Source organism: Nerophis lumbriciformis, linkage group LG08, assembly GCF_033978685.3.
Source record: "Nerophis lumbriciformis linkage group LG08, RoL_Nlum_v2.1, whole genome shotgun sequence".
Taxonomy (NCBI): Eukaryota; Metazoa; Chordata; class Actinopteri; order Syngnathiformes; family Syngnathidae; genus Nerophis; species Nerophis lumbriciformis.
In genome coordinates, this window is record NC_084555.2 from 44,508,566 (window position 1) to 44,525,000 (window position 16,435).

At 43.9% G+C, this 16,435-nt stretch overlaps 1 protein-coding gene across 1 annotated transcript in view; it reads left to right on the plus strand.

Annotated features, from left to right (window-relative positions):
- Positions 1–2,217: 2,217 nt before the first annotated feature.
- Positions 2,218–16,435, plus strand: part of LOC133611848 (deubiquitinase DESI2) — an 18,543-nt gene continuing 4,325 nt past the window's right edge. The window contains exons 1-3 of the mRNA XM_061968997.1: positions 2,218–2,731; positions 11,248–11,320; positions 16,231–16,324. Coding sequence (XP_061824981.1) covers positions 2,693–2,731; positions 11,248–11,320; positions 16,231–16,324 — 206 coding nt within the window. The 5' untranslated portion in view covers positions 2,218–2,692. The remainder of the gene's footprint in view (positions 2,732–11,247; positions 11,321–16,230; positions 16,325–16,435) is intronic.

A 16,435-nucleotide genomic window follows, 5' to 3' on the forward strand; every position in this document is an offset into this window, starting at 1 on the left:
GGCGCTGACGAGACGCGGGGCTGCCATCTTGGAGTGGTGATCCGCTCCACTCAGTGCAATTCATTTAGCAGGAGCAATGAACTGTCAGCGCATTTAATTCATCTTACCTCACTGAATACCACTGATTTTCACGCGTTTTTTTTGTCATACGTGTAGCTATGATAAAGGACACATGTTTTGGCGTGTTTTATTATTCATAGTTTGCTTAACAGTAATAGAATATTCTTATATAAGTGACCAGACGTCCGAGAACAAAACTGGGAATATAATCCCAGAGAAGGGGGAAAAAACGGCCAGCTATTTTTAAATTGAAGAAACAATATGATTAGGTTATATATACATGCGTATATTCTACATAAACAATATATTACTACATTAGATATCTATATATCTTATGGACCTATAGACTGTATCTCTGTTGCTGCAGCAGCAGAGAGTTTATTCTGTCTTGACACTTTGTATTGATATTTTGTATTACATTCTTCCCTTAAATGATAATGTTTACAGTGATTGTTTTATATGTATTTTTTATTTATGTCGCTTTGGATAAATACTTAAACATAAACCTATACAAACACCTGAAAGTCTTTATATCAGCTAAAACCACCAATCTGTTTCACTGGATTCAGAATAAAACCAAATTATGTCTTACCCAACAATGTTAGTATTTGAATATTGTTACTTGGAGACTTATTCCTGGTTACAATTATACTGTTAAAAGTATTGTCTTTAATTTTGCCTAAAATGACAATGCATCATAATCAGTGGTGGCTGGTAAATTTTGTTTTAGGTGGGGCTGAAAGTTTGTAAACCAAACCCCTGTAGGGGGGTCATCCTCCCCCAGAAGATTTCTTTGTGATTTTCACATACAAATGAAGCATTCTGGTGCATTCTGACAAGATAGAACATTTCATAGGTTTGCAGAGAACTATATACAATATATATATTTTGTATATATATATTGAATATATACTTCTCAACTCTGTGGTAATATTATTTTTCACAAAATACAACCAATAGTACGTTAATGTTAAATCTTACTTGTGAAAAGTTACCCCCCGATTCCTATTTTCAACAGTGCGCTCATTTGAGCAGGAAAACGCTGAACACCATATTTGTTTTGTACCTGTCAACTGTCAGTTTAGGCTGCTCGCCGGCTCCTCATCACCACTTCAAGATGGCGGTTCAATTTCTCGCGTCAGATGTCTATGCTGGTTACAACCCCAAATTTGGTCATGCACTTCCACTTAACGTAACAAACCGGAAGTCGTGTTATATAGTTATACTACTACAGTTCTGCGCTCCACAATCAGCTGTTAAACTACAATATTGACACATTGTTCAGATATTGTAGCATTTATTGGGTACAAAAATCGATCAAACTAGTGTTTAAATGATGCTACGTTAGCTACTAGCGGATGTTTATGTTGAATCTTCAAAATAATGGCTGTAAAGAATATTTACAATCACTGCACAAGCAATAAACACGTAAAACTGCTAGGCAGCAAACCTCTACTTGCGTGGGAGCAACAAAGATAAGCGCACGACATCGGCGTGTAGACTTCGGGGACATTTATTTATCACAACGGACCTCAACAATGTACATCCCGGAAGCGCGGCGGCTTCACTCCATTACGTCAGTTCCTGGTTTACAGCACTTCACAATAAGAGCATACAATACAAGAAAGGGCGCAATTCAATTACCATATTCAACAAAAACAGTCACATTTATAGCTAATATTATGCGCCGAGTGTACTGGTACCCAAAAGTGTGGTTTTTAGCGACGATAACCAAGACCAGATGTTCACATTTTACTTTGAAAAGACGGGCTCATCAACCATCACGGATATTTTTAAAAACTTGGTTCTATAGGTGAAATATCACGTTATATATATATATATTTATCCATAGGAGTAAAGGACGCACAAGTGGTGAAGAATGGAAAAAAAAGTCTTGCCTTTCAAATCATATTTCGCTGTATGCGAGCTAGTACCGGAAGTTAATTATGTACCTTGACGATTAGAGTCGCACGATCGTCACACAAAAGTGCATATAAATTCCCCATTATTGTTCGAAAGCTAAGATATTTCACAGTAAATGTAGTAATTATGTAGGTCTAATTAACCCAGAAATCGAGTGTCGTCCTATCGGCTGCGTCCTCTGCTGGAGGATGCTGCATGACGTCATCGGCCAGCCAGAAGAAGAGGAGTGAGAGCTGCAGTGTGAAGACCGGAAGCCACCAAGCCAGCGTCCTTTGAAGACTTTTAGGAGCCGCTGGAGGTGCGCGTCATGGCGGCGAGCCTCTTTTGCCCACGCAAAGGATGCCGGGTGACCACGAGTCGCAGATGTGGCCACGCTGGGCGGAGATGCCGCCGGTGAGCCGAGAACACCGCCATCATCATCATCATCCCCGATGACGTCATCGGGAGGACGGCTGCTTTGCTTTGACACACTTGTTTGTGACGTCATCGGGAGGACGCCTGCTGTGCTTTGATACACCTGTAGGAGCTCCTTCAAAGTGCTTCGCGGCCTCATTTCAGCTCACTTGGATGTTTGACACGCTTGTCGTGCACTGATTTCTTCTTCCCGGCTCCTGCGTGGGTTCTGTTTCTGTTTCTGCTGCTGGGCAGCCTCTCATCGCGTGTGTGTGCGCGTGTGTGTGCTGAGAACCATCACAGCAGAGAGAGAACCATGGCCAGTGAACCTGTCATCCTCAACGTGTATGACATGGTGAGACACACTTTTACTTGCACTCACTCTAGTAGGTTCCTACATTATATTTCCTCTTTGATTTATTTGCACTCACTGGTGTGGGTTCCTACATCACACTCACCCGTTGGTTTCCCTTGGCTCATTGTTGTATGTTCATACGTTACACTTCCTTTTTGTATTCATTGAACTCACTTTAGTAGGTTCCTACATTATACTTGTTTTGAATTACTTTGCACTCACTTGAGTAGGTTCCTACATCACACTCACCCTTTCATTTCCCTGTGCTCATTGTTGTATGTTCATACATTACACTTCCTTTTTGTATTCATTGGACTCAATTAAGTAGGTCCCTACCTTATACTTTTTTGTTTTTCATTCACTGGAGTAGGTTCCTACATCACACTCACCCGTTGATTTCCCTTGGCTCATTGTTGTATGTTCATACATTACACTTCCTTTTTGTATTCATTGAACTCACTTTAGTAGGTTCCTACATTATACTTTTTTAAATTACTTTACACTCAGTGCAGTAGGTTTCTACATCACACTCACCCTTTCATTTCCCTGTGCTCATTGTTGTATGTTCATACATTACACTTCCTTTTTGTATTCATTGGACTCAGTTAAGTAGGTTCCTACCTTATACTTTTTTGTTTTTCACTCACTGGAGTAGGTTCCTACATCACACTGACCGTTTGATTTCCCTGGGCTCATTGTTGTATTTTCATACATTACACTTCCTTTTTGTATTCCTTGGACTAACTTTAGTGGGTTTCTACATTATACTTTTTTATTACTTTGCACTCACTGGAGTAGGTTCCTACATCACACTCACCCTTTGATTTCCTTGGGCTCATTGTTGTATGTTCATACATTACACTTCCTTTTTGTATTCATTGGACTCAATTAAGTAGGTCCCTACCTTATACTTTTTTGTTTTTCATTCACTGGAGTAGGTTCCTACATCACACTGACCGTTTGATTTATTTTCACTCACTGGAGTGGGTTCATACATCACACTCACCCTTTGATTTCCCTGGGCTCATTGTTGTATGTTCATACATTACACTTCCTTTTTGTATTCATTGGACTCAATTAAGTAGGTCCCTACCTTATACTTTTTTGTTTTTCATTCACTGGAGTAGGTTCCTACATCACACTGGCCGTTTGATTTCCCTGGGCTCATTGTTGTATGTTCATACATTACACTTCCTTTTTGTATTCATTGGACTCAATTATGTAGGTCCCTACCTTATATTTTTTTGTTTTTCATTCACTGGAGTAGGTTCCTACATCACACTCACCCGTTGATTTCCCTTGGCTCATTGTTGTATGTTCATACATTACACTTCCTTTTTGTATTCATTGAACTCACTTTAGTAGGTTCCTACATTATACTTTTTTAAATTACTTTACACTCAGTGCAGTAGGTTTCTACATCACACTCACCCTTTCATTTCCCTGTGCTCATTGTTGTATGTTCATACATTACAATTCCTTTTTGTATTCATTGGACTCAGTTAAGTAGGTTCCTACCTTATACTTTTTTGTTTTTCACTCACTGGAGTAGGTTCCTACATCACACTGACCCTTTGATTTCCCTGGGCTCAGTGTTGTATGTTCATACATTACACTTCCTTTTTGTATTCCTTGGACTAACTTTAGTGGGTTTCTACATTATACTTTTTTATTACTTTGCACTCACTGGAGTAGGTTCCTACATCACACTGACCCTTTGATTTCCTTGGGCTCATTGTTGTATGTTCATACATTACACTTCCTTTTTGTATTCCTTCGACTCACTTTAGTAGGTTCCTACATTATACTTTTGTATTTATTTGCACTCACTGGAGTAGGTTCCTACATCACACTCACCCTTTGATATCCTTGTGCTCATAGTTGTATGTTCATACATTACACTTCCTTTTTGTATTCATTGAACTCACTTTAGTAGGTTCCTACATTATACTTTTTTTAAATTACTTTGCACTCACTGGAGTAGGTTCCTACATCACACTCACCCTTTCATTTCCCTGTACTCATTGTTGTATGTTCATACATTACACTTCCTTTTTGTATTCATTGGACTCAATTAAGTAGGTTCCTACCTTATACTTTTTTATTTTCACTCACTGGAGTAGGTTCCTACATCACACTGACCCTTTGATTTCCCTGGGCTCATTGTTGTATGTTCATACATTACACTTCCTTTTTGTATTCCTTGGACTGACTTTAGTGGGTTCCTACATTATACTTTTTTATTACTTTGCACTCACTGGAGTAGGTTCCTACATCACACTCACCCTTTGATTTCCTTGGGCTCATAGTTGTATGTTCATACATTACACTTCCTTTTTGTATTCATTGGACTCACTTTAGTAGGTTCCTACATTATACTTTTTTATTTCTTTGCACTCACTGGAGTATGTTCCTACATCACACTGACCGTTTGATTTCCCTGGGCTCATTGTCGTATGTTCATACATTACACTTCCTTTTTGTATTCCTTGGACTAACTTTAGTGGGTTTCTACATTATACTTTTTTATTACTTTGCACTCACTGGAGTAGGTTCCCACATCACACTCACCCTTTGATTTCCTTGGGCTCATTGTTGTATGTTCATACATTACACTTCCTTTTTGTATTCCTTCAACTCACTTTAGTAGGTTCCTACATTATACTTTTTTATTTATTTGCACTCACTGGAGTAAGTTCCTACATCACACTTACACTTTGATATATTTGGGCTCATTGTTGTATGTTCATACATTACACTTCCTTTTTGTATTCCTTGGATTAACTTTAGTGGGTTTCTACATTATACTTTTGTATTACTTTGCACTCACTGGAGTAGGTTCCTACATCACACTCACCCTTTGATTTCCTTGGGCTCATTGTTGTATGTTCATACATTACACTTCCTTTTTGTATTCCTTCAACTCACTTTAGTAGGTTCCTACATTATACTTTTTTATTTATTTGCACTCACTGGAGTAAGTTCCTACATCACACTTACACTTTGATATCTTTGGGCTCATTGTTGTATGTTCATACATTACACTTCCTTTTTGTATTCCTTGGACTCACTTTAGTAGGTTCCTACCTTACACTTTATTTATTTGCACTCACTGGAGTAGGTTTCTACATCACACTCACCCTTTAATTTCCCTGGGTTCATTGCTGTATGATCATACATTACACTTCCTTTTTGTATTCATTGGACTCACTTTAGTAGGTTCCTACGTTATACTGTTTTATTTATTTGCACTAACTGGAGTAAGTTCCTACATCACACTTACCCTTTGATATATTTGGGCTCATTGTTGTATGTTCATACATTACACTTTCTTTTTGTATTCCTTGGACTCACTTTAGTAGGTTCCTACCTTACACTTTATTTATTTGCACTCACTGGATTAGGTTTCTACACCCCACTCACCCTTTAATTTCCCTGGGCTCATTGTTGTATGATCATACATTACACTTCCTTTTTGTATTCATTGGACTCACTTTAGTAGGTTCCTACGTTATACTGTTTTATTTATTTGCACTAACTGGAGTAAGTTCCTACATCACACTTACCCTTTGATATATTTGGGCTCATTGTTGTATGTTCATACATTACACTTCCTTTTTGTATTCCTTGGACTCACTTTAGTAGGTTCCTACCTTATACTTTTTTATTAGTCTACATGTGCTTTGTGGACTTGGAGAAGGCCTTTGACCGTGTTCCTCGGGAAATCCTTTGGGGAGTGCTCAGAGAGTACGGGGTATCTGACTGTCTGATTGTGGCGGTTCGCTCCCTGTACGATCAGTCTCAGAGCTTGGTCCGCACTGCCGGCAGTAAGTGGGATCCATTTCCAGTGAGGGTTGGACTCCACCAGGGATGCCCTTTGTCGCCAATTCTGTTCATAACTTTTATGAACAGAATTTCTAGGCACAGTCAGGGCGTTGAGGGGATACGGTTTGGTGGCTGTAGGATTAGGTCTCCGCTTTTTGCAGATTATTTGGCAAGGATCTTCAGCTCTCACTGGATAAATTTGCAGCTGAGTGTGAAGCTACTGGGATGAGAATCAGCACCTCCAAATCCGAGTCCATGGTTCTCGCCCAGAAAAGGGTGGAGTGCCATCTCCGGGTTGGGGAGGAGATCTTTCCCCAAGTGGAGGAGGTCAAGTACCTCAGAGTCTTGTTCACAAGTGAGGGAAGAGTGGATCGTGAGATCGACAGGCGGATCGGTGCGGCGTCTGCAGTGATGCAGAGTCTGTATCGGTCCGTCGGGGTGAAGATTTATTGGTCGATCTACATTCCCTTCCTCACCTATGGTCATGAGCTTTGGGTTCGGACCGAAAGGGCAAGATCACGGGTACAAGCGCCTGAAATGAGTTTCCTCCGTCCGGTGGCGGGGCTCTCCCTTAGAGATAGGGTGAGAATCTTTGTCATTCGGGAGGACCTCAAAATAAAGCCGCTGCACCTCCACATCGAGAGGAGCCAGATGAGGTGGTTCAGGCAGCTGGTCAGGATGCCAACCGGATGCCTCCCTGAGGGGGTCTTTAGGGCACGTCCGACCGGTAGGATATTGAAATTGCCCATTATAATTATATTATCTGCGTGCGTCACTAGTTCAGCAACAAACTTAGAGAATTTGCTGATAAAGTTGGAATAGGGCCCAGGGGGAGGGGGTGATAGATAATAGCCCGATGGAGAGGTAGCGGACCTCATAGTAAGCACCTCAAATGTTTTATATGTATTACTTAAGTTAGGGCTAAGGTTTAAGGTTTTCATTTGATATAAGTGCGACCCCTCCACCCCTTTTTAAGGGGACGAGCAACATGTGCACTCGTACTGTTAGGAGGAGATGCCTCGTGAAGCGGAAACAATTTATCTGGTTTTAGCCAAGCTTCACTGAGACCAATGATAAGATTGTTATCTCTAATGAACTCATTAACTAATAACATTTTGGGAGACAATAATCTGATGTTTAAAAAGCCCATATTATAGCTGTTTTGAGGCATTTTTGTAAATGGTATCCGTAGTACTGATATTAATAACGTTACATCTATTTTGCGTAGTGCACCTTAAATCATTTCGATCACATCTAGGAATTGATATGATGGGGATCTTTAGATTATTTGCATGGTCCTGCGATAGATTGAACGCGTCATATTTTGCCACCTCAGTAGAATGCATGTTCACCTCTGGCACAGTCACTACAGAAAAAAACGTTATGTGAGTTATGTGTTATTCTAGGAGAAATGCTATGTGTGCAGGAATTTTCCAGCCTGGCGCTGGTTAGTTCTAGCTTAACTGACTCCTCACCCGGACTAACAGACACTGTAATTGCCTGTGTCCGAGCTTGCTCTAGTGTAGTTAGTCAAGTGTGACTCAAGATTCAAGATTCAAGATGCTTTATTATTGTCCGTTCTTTAACATGTACAAGACACATAAGAACTGAAATTACATTTTCGACACAGTCCCACTAAGAGCAGACATACGTTACAAGGGGGACAAGACGGGACCGCCAACGGATCAGCCACTTACGGCGCTCCTTAAAAAGGTGGGAAAAAGGTGACATTGAGAAAGGGGGAAGAGTAAAAAAAGTATCAGTCTAAGGCTGGACCCTCGGGAGGGGTCCAGACTGAGTCCAAGGAAAAAAACCTCACATAGCATAGCACACATAAACATGATACATGTAATCACAACAACTCGCAACAGAGGGGGGGGATTTGGGGCCCTGGAGGCCGGCTGCCGCTATAAAGCACTACTCAGCCGTCCACAACCCCGAAGAGGAGTTAAGCAGTGGTGAAGGCGTTGATTGGGGGAGGGGCGGGTGCGTGTATGTATGCCCAATTAACTTGGGTGAGATGTTGAAATGTTTTTGTGGACTGGGGCCGATCTCAAAGTTCGACACCAGGTGTTATTGGAAAAAAGGAAGGTCAAAAGCATCCATCGTTGAGGAGTTTTTCAGAACAGCCTGATCCTGATAGCATCAAGGCCATTCGAGGGAGTCAAATCGTAGATTAAGATGTTGTTTTCTTCGAGCAGTCAAAACAATGACATTCCTGCTCTGTGTCTGTGCTGGCTCTCTCAAGTTCAATTTAATTCTTCCTTCTCAGCAAGCTTCTCCATGATGAGATTCATTTTGCGATTCAAATCAGAAATCGCCACAGTCTGTGTTCCCACAGCCCGACCCAATCCTTCCATTGCGATGAACAGCCGTTGGGCCCTTTGAGTGGCTGCCATCGTCTTTCCGAATTTGACGATACACCAGAGCAATGCCCAGCCCAATCAGCAGGTTCCCCGCGATCACGGTTCCAAATAGGTAGATGTCTTCCACGTCCTCGATGGAAAGGACTGAGAGGCACATGATTCTCCATTTATCCCAGGAGTCTCTCACGTACCCCGCAGCAATGGTTCCATCAGGGCAGCCAGGCTCCCCCGAACCTCTTTTCCTTATCGAAAAGACTTTGTCAATTGCGTCGAGAGTCCAGCTGACCATATCCATGTTTGAAGTTTAGATTTGAGGACAGCGCAAAGAAAGAGGCTCCAAAAAAGTTCAAACAGGACAAGGACACGAAGAAAGCAGGCAGGGAAGGAGGGAGCAGAGAAAAATGCGACCGCCCTCACCAAGAGACAAGACTCAAACAGTAATCTATGTTTCTAGACAGAGGGATGGCGCCTTCCTGGTTAGGGTGAAGGCCGTCCCTCATCAGCAGAAAGAAGGCCAATTATCAATAAACGTTAGTCCCTGTTATCTACAAAAACTAGCCAGAAATGCTATGTGTTATTCTAGGATAAATGCTATGTGTGCAGGAATTTTCCAGCCTGGCGCTGGTTAGTTCTAGCTTAACTGACTCCTCACCCGGACTAACAGACACTGTAATTGCCTGTGTCCGAGCTTGATCTAGTGTAGTTAGTCAAGTGTGACTCAAACAGTAATCTATGTTCATAGTCGGAGTGATGGCGCCTTCCTGGTTAGGGTAAAGGCCGTCCCTCATCAGCAGAAATAGGTCCAATTATCAATAAACGTTAGTCCCTGTTGTCTACAAAAACGAGCCAGCCACTTGTTAAACGAGACTAATCTGCTATACCTCTCATCTCATTTTGAGATTATTTTCTTGGTGCTGCGATGGATTTAATGCGTCATAATTTGCCACCTCAGTAGAATACATGTTCACCTCTGGCACAGTCACTACAGAAAAAAAGGTTATGTGTTATTCTAGGAGAAATGCTATGTGTGCAGGAATTTTCCAGCCTGGCGCAGGTTAGTTCTATCTTAACTGACTCCTCCTCCGGACTAACAGACACTGTAATTGCCTGTGTCCGAGCTTGCTCTAGTGTAGTTAGTCAAGTGTGACTCAAACAGTAATCTATGTTCCTAGTCGGAGTGATGGCACCTTCCTGGTTAGGGTGAAGGCCGTCCCTCATCAGCAGAAATAGGGCCAATTATCAATAAACGTCAGTCCCTGTTGTCTACAAAAACTAGCCAGCCACTTGTTAAGCGAGACTAATCTGCTATACTTCTCATCTCATTTTGAGATTATTTTCTTGGTGCTGCGATGGATTTAATGCGTCATAACTTGCTACCTCAGTAGAATACATGTTCACCTCTAACACAATCACTACAGAAAAAAACGTTATGTGTTATTCTAGGAGAAATGCTATGTGTGCAGGAATTTTCCAACCTGGCGCAGGTTAGTTCTATCTTAACTGACTCCTCACCCGGACTAACAGACACTGTAATTGCCTGTGTCCGAGCTTGCTCTAGTGTAGTTAGTCAAGTGTGACTCAAACAGTAATCTATGTTCCCAGTCAGAGTGATGGCGCCTTCCTGGTTAGGGTGAAGGCCGTCCCTCATCAGCAGAAATAGGGCCAATTATCAATAAACGTTAGTCCCTGTTGTCTACAAAAACTAGCCAGCCACTTGTTAAGCGAGACTAATCTGCTATACCTCTCATCTCATTTTGAGATTATTTTCTTGGTGCTGCGATGGATTTAATGCGTCCTAATTTGCCACCTCAGTAGAATACATGTTCACCTCTGCCACAGTCACTACAGAAAAAACCCGTTATGTGAGTTATGTATTATTCTAGGAGAAATGCAGTGTGTGCAGGAATTTTCCAGCCTGGCGTTGGTTAGTTCTATCTCAACTGATGGTATGTGTAGTAAATGTCGCATGGAGGCTCAGCTGATGTGTTTGGGAGTGGACAAAGTGGATGAAAGTAAAGACTACGTTTGCAATGCCTGAATGAGTACTATTGACCTTTTTGAGTACAAAGTGAAAGTGAAAGGATTTCTCCTGCAGTACTTGAAACAGGAGAGTATCCTGAGCAGCAGGGAAGATGAAAGTGAAATCAATGATGCCGTAGGAAACATCATCACGCTGCAGCTGCTGCAGTACCTCTTCACTTGTATAATTAACACTAGTATGAGTAAAACAATGCTATTATCAATCATAGTATCAATACGTCAAAAATGCTATACAACTGTACCATCCAATACTACTAAATCCTCCATGTCCTCCTTATCACGCAGTACTGGATCAACGAATACACTTCCAATCTGGGAATTGGCGTCTTCCACTCAGGCATCCAGGTTTACGGCCAAGGTGAGAACGTTATCAACATTGAAATACACAACACATTAAAGGGGAACTGCACTTTTTTGGAGTTTTGCCCATCATTCACAATCATTATGAGAGACAAGATAAATAAATGATAAATGATAAATGGGTTGTACTTGTATAGCGCTTTTCTACCTTCAAGGTACTCAAAGCGCTTTGACACTACTTCCACATTTACCCATTCACACACACATTCACACACTGATGGAGGGAGCTGCCATGCAAGGCGCTAACCAGCACCCATCAGGAGCAAGGGTGAAGTGTCTTGCTCAGGACACAACGGACATGACGAGGTTGGTACTAGGTGGGGATTGAACCAGGGACCCTCGGGTCGCGCACGGCCATTCTTCCACTGCGCCACGCCGTCCACATGTCTTTTTTATTTATTTATTAGGATGTGTGGTGTAAGCGTTAGTGTTTGGGTCTGTAGGACCCGTTTTCATGTTTCATTAAAGGGGAACATTATCACCAGACCTATGTAAGCGTCAATATATACCTTGATGTTGCAGAAAAAAGACCATATATTTTTTTAACCGATTTCCGAACTCTAAATGGGTGTGTATTTTGGCGAATTAAACGCCTTTCTATTATTCGCTCTCGGAGCGATGACGTCACAATGTGACGTCGCATCGGGAAGCAATCCGCCATTTTCTCAAACCATCCATCCATCCATCCATCTTCTTCCGCTTATCCGAGGTCGGGTCGCGGGGGCAGCAGCCTAAGCAGGGAAGCCCAGACTTCCCTCTCCCCAGCCACTTCGTCCAGCTCCTCCCGGGGGATCCCGAGGCGTTCCCAGGCCAGCCGGGAGACATAGTCTTCCCAGCGCGTCCTGGGTCTTCCCCGTGGCCTCCTACCGGTCGGACGTGCCCTAAACACCTCCCGAGGGAGGCGATCGGGTGGCATCCTGACCAGATGCCCGAACCACCTCATCTGGCTCCTCTCGATGTGGAGGAGCAGCGGCTTTACTTTGAGCTCCCCCCGGATGACAGAGCTTCTCACCCTATCTCTAAGGGAGAGCCCTGCCACCCGGCGGAGGAAACTCATTTCGGCCGCTTGTACCCGTGATCTTGTCCTTTCGGTCATAACCCAAAGCTCATGACCATAGGTGAGGATAGGAACGTAGATCGACCGGTAAATTGAGAGCTTTGCCTTCCGGCTCAGCTCCTTCTTCACCACAACGGATCGATACAGCGTCCGCATTACTGAAGATGCCGCACCGATCCGCCTGTCGATCTCACGATCCACTCTTCCCTCACTCGTGAACAAGACTCCGAGGTACTTGAACTCCTCCACTTGGGGCAGGGTCTCCTCCCCAACCCGGAGATGGCACTCCACCCTTTTCCGGGCGAGAACCATGGACTCGGACTTGGAGGTGCTGATTCTCATCCCAGTCGCTTCACACTCGGCTGCGAACCGATCCAGCGAGAGCTGAAGATCCTGGCCAGATGAAGCCATCAGGACCACATCATCTGCAAAAAGCAGAGACCTAATCCTGCAGCCACCAAACCAGATCCCCTCAACGCCTTGACTGCGCCTAGAAATTCTGTCCATAAAAGTTATGAACAGAATCGGTGACAAAGGGCAGCCTTGGCGGAGTCCAACCCTCACTGGAAACGTGTCCGACTTACTGCCGGCAATGCGGACCAAGCTCTGACACTGATCATACAGGGAGCGGACCGCCAAAATCAGACAGTCCGATACCCCATACTCTCTGAGCACTCCCCACAGGACTTCCCGAGGGACACGGTCGAATGCCTTCTCCAAGTCCACAAAACACATGTAGACTGGTTGGGCAAACTCCCATGCACCCTCAAGGACCCTGCCGAGAGTATAGAGCTGGTCCACAGTTCCACGACCAGGACAAAAACCACACTGTTCCTCCTGAATCTGAGGTTCGACTATCCGGCGTAGCCTCCTCTCCAGTACACCTGAATAGACCTTACCTGGAAGGCTGAGGAGTGTGATCCCACGATAGTTAGAACACACCCTCCGGTTCCCCTTCTTAAAGAGAGGAACCACCACCCCGGTCTGCCAATCCAGAGGTACCACCCCCGATGTCCACGCGATGCTGCAGAGTCTTGTCAACCAAGACAGCCCCACAGCATCCAGAGCCTTAAGGAACTCCGGGCGGATCTCATCCACCCCCGGGGCCTTGCCACCGAGGAGCTTTTTAACTACCTCAGCAACCTCAGCCCCAGAAATAGAAGAGCCCACCACAGATTCCCCAGGCACTGCTTCCTCATAGGAAGACGTGTTGGTGGGATTGAGGAGGTCTTCGAAGTATTCCCTCCACCGATCCACAACATCCGCAGTCGAGGTCAGCAGAACACCATCCTCACCATACACGGTGTTGATAGTGCACTGCTTCCCCTTCCTGAGGCGGCGGATGGTGGTCCAGAATCGCTTCGAAGCCGTCCGGAAGTCGTTTTCCATGGCTTCGCCGAACTCCTCCCATGTCCGAGTTTTTGCCTCCGCAACCGCTGAAGCCGCACACCGCTTGGCCTGTCGGTACCTGTCCGCTGCCTCAGGAGTCCTATGAGCCAAAAGAACCCGATAGGACTCCTTCTTCAGCTTGACGGCATCCCTCACCGCCGGTGTCCACCAGCGGGTTCTAGGATTACCGCCACGACAGGCACCAACTACCTTGCGGCCACAGCTCCAATCAGCTGCCTCGACAATAGAGGTGCGGAACATGGTCCACTCGGACTCAATGTCCAGCACCTCCCTCGTGACATGTTCAAAGTTCTTCCGGAGGTGGGAATTGAAACTCTCTCTGACAGGAGACTCTGCCAGACGTTCCCAGCAAACCCTCACAATGCCTTTGGGCCTGCCAGGTCTGTCCGGCATCCTCCCCCACCATCGCAGCCAACTCACCACCGGGTGGTGATCGGTTGAAAGCTCCGCCCCTCTCAAACACCGAGTCAAATCAGCTCTGTTATTTTCCGTTTTTTTCGACTGTTTTCCGTACCTTGGAGACATCATGCCTCATCGGTGTGTTGTCGGAGGGTGTAACAACACGAACAGGGACGGATTCAAGTTGCACCAGTGGCCCAAATATGCGAAAGTGGCAAGAAATTGGACGTTTGTTCCGCACACTTTACCGACGAAAGCTATGCTACGACAGAGATGGCAAGAATGCGTGGATATCCTGCGACACTCAAAGCAGATGCATTTCCAACGATAAAGTCAAAGAAATCTGCCGCCAGACCCCCATTGAATCTGCCGGAGTGTGTGAGCAATTCAGGGACAAAGGACCTCGGTAGCACGGCAAGCAATGGCGGCAGTTTGTTCCCGCAGACGAGCGAGCTAAACCCCCTGGATGTCTTGGCTCACACCGTCCCTTATGCCACCGAAGATGATCAAGAGAAGAATATCGACCCTAGCTGCCCTGGCCTGCTGACATGAGGGTATGCCTACAGAATATATTAATTGATGAAAATTGGGCTGTCTGCACTCTCAAAGTGCATGTTTTTGCCAAATGTATTTCATATGCTGTAAACCTAGTTCATAGTTGTTAGTTTCCTTTAATGCCAAACAAACACATACCAATCGTTGGTTAGAAGGCGATTGCCGAATTCGTCCTCGCTTTCTCCCGTGTCGCTGGCTGTCGTGTCGTTTTCGTTGGTTTCTCTTGCATACGGTTCAAACCGATATGGCTCAATAGCTTCAGTTTCTTCTTCAATTTCGTTTTCGCTACCTGCCTCCACACTACAACCATCCGTTTCAATACATGCATAATCTGTTGAATCGCTTAAGCCGCTGAAATCCGAGTCTGAAATCCGAGTCTGAATCCGAGCTAATGTCGCTATAGCTTGCTGTTCTTTCCGCCATGTTTGTTTGTGTTGGCTTCACTATGTGATGTCACGGGAAAATGGACGGGTGGTTAAAATCAGGCACTTTGAAGCTTTTTTTAGGGATATTGCGTGATGGGTAAAATTTTGAAAAAAACTTCGAAAAATATAATAAGCCACTGGGAACTGATTTTTAATGGTTTGAACAATTCTGAAATTGTGATAATGTTCCCCTTTAAAAGAAAAATGATACAATTAATTAATTTTTCAAACTGAGACTCACTGACTTTGGCTCATTTTCTGTGAAGAACATATATCAGAATACATATTTAATGACCACACACCATACACCCCCCCCTACACATTTCTATTACATATAAGATGTCCGGGTCCACTGGACCCGGGACTAATAGAAGTGTGGGAACTGATGTTCTGTGTAACACACACACACACGCACACACACACAGCAAGCCTAGACAGGAGGAGGACAGAGTGTAGGTACACAGAACATCAGAGGGTCAAATGTGCAAGAAAATGAGAGCAGACAGTGTTGACAAACAATGTTGCGACCTTGTGTGGGAACCGCAGGTGCAGAAACACAAAAGAAGAATCCCTGTGGGATGCAGAAACTGGCAGAGAAATTTTCCGCGCCACGTTCATATTGTTATTACTCAGCCAGCGTTTGTGGGTCTGATGGACCCGTTGCATTTTGTGGCTTTTAATGCCGCACAATCAAACACTTTTATGTTAAAATACTGAACAGATGTTTATTGGGATAAGGTAAACATCTGTTCAGTATTTTGACATAAAAGTGTCCGAAAGTTAGTGTTGTTAGTGTGTTTGGGTACATTTCAGGTACCAACAGGTAAGAAATGTTGATTTTGCATGATAGGGACCCTTTAACCTTTTGAAAATAAAACTTGAACAAAACATTTTTTGTGTGTATATAAGTACTTTTTTAGCACATTCAACAATACTGTGATAATAACAACCGTTACACGGACTGTTCATATTGTTCATCCCTAAGACACAACACAGTCGTGCAATCAGCAATGTGGAAGTGACATCAACTTTGCAAATGTTGGTAAATGTTGTTTCTTGTAGAATTTGCATACGGCGGCCATCCTTACCCTTTCAGTGGAATCTTTCACATCAATCCAGGAAACGCCGCCGAGCTCGGAGACACCTTCAGATTCAAGTGAGCTCACGTCAGCATTGATGGATGGAATATTGGTGGATGGATGGATAGCTGGATGATCGATGGATGATGGGCTGAATGGATTATCGATTGGTAGAGGTATGGATGGAT